The 10,378-nt window shown below is 33.8% G+C and overlaps 2 protein-coding genes across 2 annotated transcripts; both read left to right on the top strand.

The window, feature by feature from the left end:
- The first annotated feature begins 2,404 nt into the window (after positions 1-2,404).
- On the top strand, positions 2,405-3,835 carry LOC143608775 (putative indole-3-pyruvate monooxygenase YUCCA10). Its single transcript, XM_077083723.1, has 4 exons — positions 2,405-3,019; positions 3,142-3,375; positions 3,463-3,585; positions 3,662-3,835. The coding sequence occupies exons 1-4, from the start codon at positions 2,405-2,407 to the stop codon at positions 3,833-3,835; spliced, it is 1,146 nt and encodes a 381-aa protein (XP_076939838.1).
- A 4,575-nt stretch (positions 3,836-8,410) lies between these two features.
- Positions 8,411-9,841, top strand: LOC143608774 (putative indole-3-pyruvate monooxygenase YUCCA10). Its single transcript, XM_077083722.1, has 4 exons — positions 8,411-9,025; positions 9,148-9,381; positions 9,469-9,591; positions 9,668-9,841. The coding sequence occupies exons 1-4, from the start codon at positions 8,411-8,413 to the stop codon at positions 9,839-9,841; spliced, it is 1,146 nt and encodes a 381-aa protein (XP_076939837.1).
- The last annotated feature ends 537 nt before the right edge of the window (positions 9,842-10,378 follow it).

Genomic DNA, 10,378 nt, shown 5'->3' with positions numbered 1-10,378 from the left:
CTAATGCCTTAACGTACGGTATGCGAGATGCTCAAAGGCAAAAAACAAAGGAAAAAACCTAAAACGCTCAGAAAACGCTCACAAAAATTTAAACGCACAAAAACGGTCTTTGTGAAAAAAAAGTGAAAAATTGATCGATTAACCATTCAAAACTGTTTTTTTTTTTGGGTAAACCAATGATTGATTGGATATGTATTGACGATTCCGAGATGTTTGGATGTGATTTCATGGATCGATTCGTGAAAAAATGGATTCCCGTACGTATTGTACCTTAAGGCATTATTGTATTGGATCTTTTCCCTTATTATATAAATATTAATTATTAACAGGGGAATATATATAATTTTGTAATTAGGCCCGTTAGGCAGTTAGGGGTACAATAGCTGTCGTTTGTAAACATCGTTTAGATAAAAGCGATGTGAATCGGTGTGTCGATTTACAAAGCGACGCCTCATATGTATATATATGGCTGGCTATACAATTGTAATCGAATCATCAGTGTAAACAATAATAATTTCCATTCCATATACAATCTCTTGTTCATAATTTCTGTTTACAATCATCAATTAGTTTGTCTGTTTGTGGCTTCTATGATTGATTACCAATAGAAATGAGCATATTTGACAAATCTTTTCTGATTCCTAGCGTGTTTTACACGCCTGATCTTGACAAGAATATATTAGGTCTGGATCAATTACGACTCCACGTATTTAATATCATCTTGAGGGATCGGTGTGTTACTTGTCGAATATGTTTGAAAGCAGGAGTTCAATACGGACGGATGATGATGTACACAAAGTATGGATAGAATTGAAGATGAATGATATGAACAGAGAAAGGAGGAGTATTTGGATGGGTACTTTGCAAATTGATGAAGATGCAAAGAGATTTACGCAGGGAGGATTCACTTACATTGAATCATTTGATGGAATATGTTACTTTCTAAGCATATTGTAGGATCCAACCTCTATTCATTAACATCGGTCCATTCTCAAACCTAAATTTTCTGTTATGACATAACGGTTTGCACACTGTTACTTGAGCTGATCAAATTTGTTCCCATCATGTTTTGAGAATGACAAGGTTATTGATTTATTTGATTTATATGAGTTTGTTAAGAAAAAAAAAGAAGGTGGCTATAGACATATCATATAAGTGAATTTAACATGTGGGGTGTAATAGCAACCAACTTGGGAATACTGGTTGAAGATGTGATTATGCTTAGGATATATATACATTCAGTATTTGGATGTTTTAGTTTGGAACCTCAACGCTCAGAGAACGCGGTTTAGAGCTAGGCACTTAAGTGATGATGGGGATGATGAAGACAAAAGCACGCTTAGACCAAAAGAAACTAAAAGCTAGAACGAAACTTATAAACAAGATAAAGCCAGCACTAGCTTTGATCTTTACATTGGCAATGACAGGGTGGGTGCTCAAAGATTTGGAAAAGGGTGGCCATTTGTTTTTAACAAGGCAACTAAAGTTTAGGGAATGATACAATTATCCTATTTAATTAAATTTAATTATGCTATTTGCATTATGTAACCCTAAGACATTAGTTGTATTAATACGCAATTATCCTAGGTATTAATAACTGTTAACCAGTTTATAACCATAGTTAAAGCTATGTTACCGTTAAACGCTTTACATAACTACCTTTGTGTATTTTAAAAGATTTGTTTGTATCCGTTTTATTCACCACGTTAATCAAAATCTTCGTTTAACCATCATATCGTCGTTCACATGTGTTCTATCAAATTAACTATCGAAACCGTTCACATGTATTCCAACATGTTTGAATCGCTTCACTTTATGGTTGTTATTTGCTTTCAATTTTAAACTTAGTTTAACCACGTGTGCGGAAGGTTTAATTCAATTGAATACATTTTACATATCGCATACATGATTTTTGCATGATATTTGAATATGATACTAACGACTATCGTAAATTAGAGTGTTTTAAATGTATTTGTTTCGACTCTGTCTCATGTTTGAACTTGACACGACGACTCTGGTGCTCTACAACCGCATATGATAATACACGAAATCTCATCTTTTACTTATTTGTAAAGATATTAATTACCATATTCATGTGTTCACACATTAAGCCAATATGAACGTGTAGATTCTAGTCAAGTAAATTAAGTTTGTAACGTAAGTTCTAAAAGTTTTTTTTTTTACAAAAAACAGGAATACTTCAATGAATAATAACTCAGAAATTTTAGCGCGGATGACATTTCAAACTTTCAAAAAATAAGTTTTTCAGTAACGGTTCCAATAAAGGTGGGAAATAGTCTCTTTTGCCTCCTTTTTGTAATTCCTATAAAAAGGGTATGTGCATTGTGCATTACATATTGCATCAATAAACATACATTATTCATTAGAAAGAGCTTGAAAGAAAATGAAACAAGAAACAGTTGTTGTGATAGTCAGAGCAGGACCTGCCGGCATTGCAACATCAGCATGTCTCAATCTTCTTTCTATCCCAAACATTGTTCTTGAAAGGGAAGATTGCTATGCATCTTTATGGCAAAAAAAGGCTTATGATCGCTTAAAGCTTCACTTGGCTAAAAGCTTCTGTGAACTCCCTCATATGCCATTCCCTTTGTCCGCACCCACATTTGTACCAAAAGACATGTTTGTTCAATACTTGCAAAACTATGTGTATCAGTTTAATGTAGCTCCGTTGTACCAACGCAGCGTTGAGAATGCATGGTATAATAGGATTGCACAAAAATGGGTGGTTACCGCCAAAAATTGGATTTCGGGTTTGGTCGAGGAGTACGTGTGTGAGTTTCTTGTGGCGGCAACCGGTGAAAATAGCGAAGGTATTATTCCTAATGTTAATGGTTTAGATAGCTTCAAAGGATTGTTCATCCATTCGAGCGAGTATGATAATGGAAAAAGATTTGGACACAAAGATGTTCTTGTAGTTGGTGCTGGAAATTCGGGCATGGAAATTGCATATGACTTGTGCAATTGGGGTGCTCAAACATCAGTAGTTGTTCGTAGCCCGGTATGCGCGCTAAACGCTCTCCCGCGTGATTTTTAAATATAAAGTTGTCGCCGTTTTATATAATAAAAGCATATTTTTGATAAATATAATATTGTATGCTATTCTTTTTGTTGTTGTGACAGATACATGTGCTTACCAAGGAGCTAGTGCAACTCGGAATGTATATACTAAAATATATTCCTTGCTCTTTCGTGGACAAGATGGTCCTAATGTTGAGTAAGTTGTTGTATGGAGATCTTGGTGTATATGGAATACAAAGGCCATTCAAAGGACCATTCATGATCAAAAATGAAACCGGACGATCACCTATTATCGATGTTGGGACAATTTCAAAAATCAAAACAGGAGACATTGAGGTAAACCCCTCTATCATGTTTTCATATATATCTAATAACATTAAAACATTAACTAGCGATCATGCTGTTATTTTTTTTCGTCTCTAGGTAATGATGGCTATTGAAGAAATAAAAGGTGATCAAATCAAATTCACAAATGGTCAAGAGAGACAATTTTATGCCATTGTCTTTGCTACGGGTTTTAAAAGCACTGTGCGAAAATGGCTTAAGGTAACTAAAGTTATAACACTTAATTTGTTTACTTAACCTTTTGTTTTTTAATCTTAGCATTTTCGGTTTGATCTAGGATGATGGAGGGCTCTTCAACGAGAATGGAATGCCAAAACATAAAAGCCCTAATCATTGGAAAGGGGAACATGGTCTTTATTGTGTTGGATTTGCGAGTGCCGGATTATTTGGTATCTCAAATGATGCGAAAAACATTGCTGATGATATCTTCAACATTGTTCATGGGAACTAAGCTCCTATCTAGAAAATGTAGGTTTGAATGTTGTCGTGTAGTCGTTTACGATTACTACGTACCAGTTTAATGATTTTACTATTTAAATGCTTGTTTCCTTTATAATTATGCATTTATATCATCGGATATATTTTGATTGGTATTAAATTTATCTCCATGTTTACATTGTATTACTATGGTAACTATAATACGATCAAAATAGCCTAAATATGAAATTTCTACATATTTAGTACCATTTACAAAAAAGTATATAAATACGTACAATTTATCAAAAAACTAAAAATGTTTTGTTTTTTTTTAAACTTATCCAACTAGTTTTATACATGTTTGGTGGACGTGTGGTTTAATGTCATAATGTCATGAACACGTACATTACAAAATTAGTGTAAGACCAAAATACAAGCCGTTTATCTTACAAGTAAAAATACTGACCTGCGACATTATAAGAATCACAAAAAGATGTCAATATAGTTTAGTCATTTCGATAACATAAAATTGCATACAAAGTCATTAATGAAATATTACATGAGTGCTAAACAGTTTAGCTCCGTAGCAACTGATCAGTCTCATTTTTGCTTTACAAATCCAGATTCCAGATATAGAATAAGTTATGTATTTCTCAATAACAATACCCAACCATTAGTTAGTCTGGTGGTTGGGTACTTTGCCATAATAATGTGAAAAAATATGTCATAATGTTATAAAAGTAACAGAAGACATGAAAATCTGTTCTGATGGAATAAATACACCTTAGAAGAGTGTGTATTACGTGCCTAGCGTTGATAATAATAATAATAATAATATATTAATCCTAAAACAATTAACTAAACAAGGATTTAAAGTCATATTTAAAGGAGATTTATGTCACAATTAATCTGAATATTGATGGGGAAGATTCAAATGGGTCAGAGGCGTTTGAAAGTGAAGAGGGGCGAGTATTTGGCAAATTACTTTGACGCGATTGATTTGCAGGCCCAACAAGACTCAAGAATGGAAGAAGATTACTCAACTCTTCCAGCAATATCGTTAATAAGTGACTGTATGAATATGTTAAACACTTTGCAGGCTTATAAATCTCATTTACAAGTTAATGAGTTCATAAATATGTTCTAGGAACTCGTGGAATGGTACCACAAAGTGTACCTTAAATACTATTTCGAGAAGCCCATTCCATCGTACCTGAGCGATGGTACAGAAATATATTTATATGATCTATTAATGATGGCAATGTTACATGGAAGATATGTAGAAGCAACAGCGAACAATGCCTGGACCTACATATCTTGAAGGCTTGTAGTGAACATGATAAATGAAGACCAAATCGGGAACCTCGTCTGCACCACCCGGTTTCAAGAAAAAAAAGATGGCCATGTAAAGAAGATGAAGACCTAAGATTGTTTGTGATTAAGGGGGACAATGAAGTATTAATCACATACAGATACTAAAGATATAATGATATGTGTATTATTATGTAGGATGCAGTACGCTAATGCCTTAACGTACGGTATGCGAGATGCTCGAAGGCAAAAAACAAAGGAAAAAATCTAAAACGCTCACAAAAATTAAACGCACAAAAACGGTCTTTGTGAAAAAAAAGTGAAAAATTGATCGATTAACCATTCAAAACTGTTTTTTTTTTGGGTAAACCAATGATTGATTGGATATGTATTGACGATTCCGAGATGTTTGGATGTGATTTCATGGATCGATTCGTGAAAAAATGGATTCCGTACGTATTGTACGTTAAGGCATTATTGTATTGGATCTTTTCCCTTATTATATAAAAATTAATTATTAACAGGGGAATATATATAATTTTGTAATTAGGCCCGTTAGGCAGTTAGGGGTACAATAGCTGTCGTTTGTAAACATCGTTTAGATAAAAGCGATGTGAATCGGTGTGTCGATTTACAAAGCGACGCCTCATATGTATATATATGGCTGGCTATACAATGCCTGGACCTACATATCTTGAAGGCTTGTAGTGAACATGATAAATGAAGACCAAATCGGGAACCTCGTCTGCACCACCCGGTTTCAAGAAAAAAAAGATGGCCATGTAAAGAAGATGAAGACCTAAGATTGTTTGTGATTAAGGGGGACAATGAAGTATTAATCACATACAGATACTAAAGATATAATGATATGTGTATTATTATGTAGGGTGCAGTACGCTAATGCCTTAACGTACGGTATGCGAGATGCTCAAAGGCAAAAAACAAAGGAAAAAACCTAAAACGCTCAGAAAACGCTCACAAAAATTTAAACGCACAAAAACGGTCTTTGTGAAAAAAAAGTGAAAAATTGATCGATTAACCATTCAAAACTGTTTTTTTTTTGGGTAAACCAATGATTGATTGGATATGTATTGACGATTCCGAGATGTTTGGATGTGATTTCATGGATCGATTCGTGAAAAAATGGATTCCGTACGTATTGTACGTTAAGGCATTATTGTATTGGATCTTTTCCCTTATTATATAAAAATTAATTATTAACAGGGGAATATATATAATTTTGTAATTAGGCCCGTTAGGCAGTTAGGGGTACAATAGCTGTCGTTTGTAAACATCGTTTAGATAAAAGCGATGTGAATCGGTGTGTCGATTTACAAAGCGACGCCTCATATGTATATATATGGCTGGCTATACAATTGTAATCGAATCATCAGTGTAAACAATAATAATTTCCATTCCATATACAATCTCTTGTTCATAATTTCTGTTTACAATCATCAATTAGTTTGTCTGTTTGTGGCTTCTATGATTGATTACCAATAGAAATGAGCATATTTGACAAATCTTTTCTGATTCCTAGTGTGTTTTACACGCCTGATCTTGACAAGAATATATTAGGTCTGGATCAATTACGACTCCACGTATTTAATATCATCTTGAGGGATCGGTGTGTTACTTGTCGAATATGTTTGAAAGCAGGAGTTCAATACGGACGGATGATGATGTACACAAAGTATGGAGAGAATTGAAGATGAATGATATGAACAGAGAAAGGAGGAGTATTTGGATGGGTACTTTGCAAATTGATGAAGATGCAAAGAGATTTACGCAGGGAGGATTCACTTACATTGAATCATTTGATGGAATATGTTACTTTCTTAGCATATTGTAGGATCCAACCTCTATTCATTAACATCGGTCCATTCTCAAACCTAAATTTTCTGTTATGACATAACGGTTTGCACACTGTTACTTGAGCTGATCAAATTTGTTCCCATCATGTTTTGAGAATGACAAGGTTATTGATTTATTTGATTTATATGAGTTTGTTAAGAAAAAAAAAGAAGGTGGCTATAGACATATCATATAAGTGAATTTAACATGTGGGGTGTAATAGCAACCAACTTGGGAATACTGGTTGAAGATGTGATTATGCTTAGGATATATATACATTCAGTATTTGGATGTTTTAGTTTGGAACCTCAACGCTCAGAGAACGCGGTTAGAGCTAGGCACTTAAGTGATGATGGGGATGATGAAGACAAAAGCACGCTTAGACCAAAAGAAACTAAAAGCTAGAACGAAACTTATAAACAAGATAAAGCCAGCACTAGCTTTGATCTTTACATTGGCAATGACAGGGTGGGTGCTCAAAGATTTGGAAAAGGGAGGCCATTTGTTTTTAACAAGGCAACTAAAGTTTAGGGAATGATACAATTATCCTATTTAATTAAATTTAATTATGCTATTTGCATTATGTAACCCTAAGACATTAGTTGTATTAATACGCAATTATCCTAGGTATTAATAACTGTTAACCAGTTTATAACCATAGTTAAAGCTATGTTACCGTTAAACGCTTTACATAACTACCTTTGTGTATTTTAAAAGATTTGTTTGTATCCGTTTTATTCACCACGTTAATCAAAATCTTCGTTTAACCATCATATCGTCGTTCACATGTGTTCTATCAAATTAACTATCGAAACCGTTCACATGTATTCCAACATGTTTGAATCGCTTCACTTTATGGTTGTTATTTGCTTTCAATTTTAAACTTAGTTTAACCACGTGTGCGGAAGGTTTAATTCAATTGAATACATTTTACATATCGCATACATGATTTTTGCATGATATTTGAATATGATACTAACGACTATCGTAAATTAGAGTGTTTAAATGTATTTGTTTCGACTCTGTCTCATGTTTGAACTTGACACGACGACTCCGGTGCTCTACAACCGCATATGATAATACACGAAATCTCATCTTTTACTTATTTGTAAAGATATTAATTACCATATTCATGTGTTCACACATTAAGCCAATATGAACGTGTAGATTCTAGTCAAGTAAATTAAGTTTGTAACGTAAGTTCTAAAAGTTTTTTTTTTTACAAAAAAGCAGGAATACTTCAATGAATAATAACTCAGAAATTTTAGCGCGGATGACATTTCAAACTTTTAAAAAATAAGTTTTTCAGTAACGGTTCCAATAAAGGTGGGAAATAGTCTCTTTTGCCTCCTTTTTGTAATTCCTATAAAAAGGGTATGTGCATTGTGCATTACATATTGCATCAATAAACATACATTATTCATTAGAAAGAGCTTGAAAGAAAATGAAACAAGAAACAGTTGTTGTGATAGTCGGAGCAGGACCTGCCGGCATTGCAACATCAGCATGTCTCAATCTTCTTTCTATCCCAAACATTGTTCTTGAAAGGGAAGATTGCTATGCATCTTTATGGCAAAAAAAGGCTTATGATCGCTTAAAGCTTCACTTGGCTAAAAGCTTCTGTGAACTCCCTCATATGCCATTCCCTTTGTCCGCACCCACATTTGTACCAAAAGACATGTTTGTTCAATACTTGCAAAACTATGTGTATCAGTTTAATGTAGCTCCGTTGTACCAACGCAGCGTTGAGAATGCATGGTATAATAGGATTGCACAAAAATGGGTGGTTACCGCCAAAAATTGGATTTCGGGTTTGGTCGAGGAGTACGTGTGTGAGTTTCTTGTGGCGGCAACCGGTGAAAATAGCGAAGGTATTATTCCTAATGTTAATGGTTTAGATAGCTTCAAAGGATTGTTCATCCATTCGAGCGAGTATGATAATGGAAAAAGATTTGGACACAAAGATGTGCTTGTAGTTGGTGCTGGAAATTCGGGCATGGAAATTGCATATGACTTGTGCAATTGGGGTGCTCAAACATCAATAGTTGTTCGTAGCCCGGTATGCGCGCTAAACGCTCTCCCGCGTGATTTTTAAATATAAAGTTGTCGCCGTTTTATATAATAAAAGAATATTTTTGATAAATATAATATTGTGTGCTATTCTTTTTGTTGTTGTGACAGATACATGTGCTTACCAAGGAGCTAGTGCAACTCGGAATGTATATACTAAAATATATTCCTTGCTCTTTCATGGACAAGATGGTCCTAATGTTGAGTAAGTTGTTGTATGGAGATCTTGGTGTATATGGAATACAAAGGCCATTCAAAGGACCATTCATGATCAAAAATGAAACCGGACGATCACCTATTATCGATGTTGGGACAATTTCAAAAATCAAAACAGGAGACATTGAGGTAAACCCCTCTATCATGTTTTCATATATATCTAATAACATTAAAACATTAACTAGCGATCATGCTGTTATTTTTTTTCGTCTCTAGGTAATGACGGCTATTGAAGAAATAAAAGGTGATCAAATCAAATTCACAAATGGTCAAGAGAGACAATTTGATGCCATTGTCTTTGCTACGGGTTTTAAAAGCACTGTGCGAAAATGGCTTAAGGTAACTAAAGTTATAACACTTAATTTGTTTACTTAACCTTTTGTTTTTTAATCTTAGCATTTTCGGTTTGATCTAGGATGATGGAGGGCTCTTCAACGAGAATGGAATGCCAAAACATAAAAGCCCTAATCATTGGAAAGGGGAACATGGTCTTTATTGTGTTGGATTTGCGAGTGCCGGATTATTTGGTATCTCAAATGATGCGAAAAACATTGCTGATGATATCTTCAACATTGTTCATGGGAACTAAGCTCCTATCTAGAAAATGTAGGTTTGAATGTTGTCGTGTAGTCGTTTACGATTACTACGTACCAGTTTAATGATTTTACTATTAAAATGCTTGTTTCCTTTATAATTATGCATTTATATCATCGGATATATTTTGATTGGTATTAAATTTATCTCCATGTTTACATTGTATTACTATGGTAACTATAATACGATCAAAATAGCCTAAATATGAAATTTCTACATATTTAGTACCATTTACAAAAAAGTATATAAATACGTACAATTTATCAAAAAACTAAAAATGTTTTGTTTTTTTTTAAACTTATCCAACTAGTTTTATACATGTTTGGTGGACGTGTGGTTTAATGTCATAATGTCATGAACACGTACATTACAAAATTAGTGTAAGACCAAAATACAAGCCGTTTATCTTGCAAGTAAAAATACTGACCTGCGACATTATAAGAATCACAAAAAGATGTCAATATAGTTTAGTCATTTCGATAACATAAAATTGCATACAAAGTCATTAATGAAATATTACATGAGTGCTAAA

Source organism: Bidens hawaiensis, unplaced genomic scaffold (assembly GCF_021521415.1).
Source record: "Bidens hawaiensis isolate Kalapana, Puna unplaced genomic scaffold, B.hawaiensis_p1.1 tig00419429_1, whole genome shotgun sequence".
Taxonomy (NCBI): Eukaryota; Viridiplantae; Streptophyta; class Magnoliopsida; order Asterales; family Asteraceae; genus Bidens; species Bidens hawaiensis.
Note: the sequence above shows the minus strand (reverse complement) of the source record. Positions and strands in the feature narration are given on the sequence as shown.

Excerpts from the sequence above, each read along its gene's own strand:
- LOC143608775 (XM_077083723.1), top strand. The coding sequence starts at position 2,405 with ATGAAACAAGAAACAGTTGTTGTGATAGTCAGAGCAGGACCTGCCGGC. Across the intron at positions 3,376-3,462 it reads TCAAAACAGGAGACATTGAG|GTAATGATGGCTATTGAAGA; the intron begins GTAAACCCCTCT and ends TTTCGTCTCTAG. Across the intron at positions 3,586-3,661 it reads CTGTGCGAAAATGGCTTAAG|GATGATGGAGGGCTCTTCAA; the intron begins GTAACTAAAGTT and ends GGTTTGATCTAG.
- LOC143608774 (XM_077083722.1), top strand. The coding sequence starts at position 8,411 with ATGAAACAAGAAACAGTTGTTGTGATAGTCGGAGCAGGACCTGCCGGC. Across the intron at positions 9,026-9,147 it reads CAATAGTTGTTCGTAGCCCG|ATACATGTGCTTACCAAGGA; the intron begins GTATGCGCGCTA and ends TTGTTGTGACAG. Across the intron at positions 9,592-9,667 it reads CTGTGCGAAAATGGCTTAAG|GATGATGGAGGGCTCTTCAA; the intron begins GTAACTAAAGTT and ends GGTTTGATCTAG.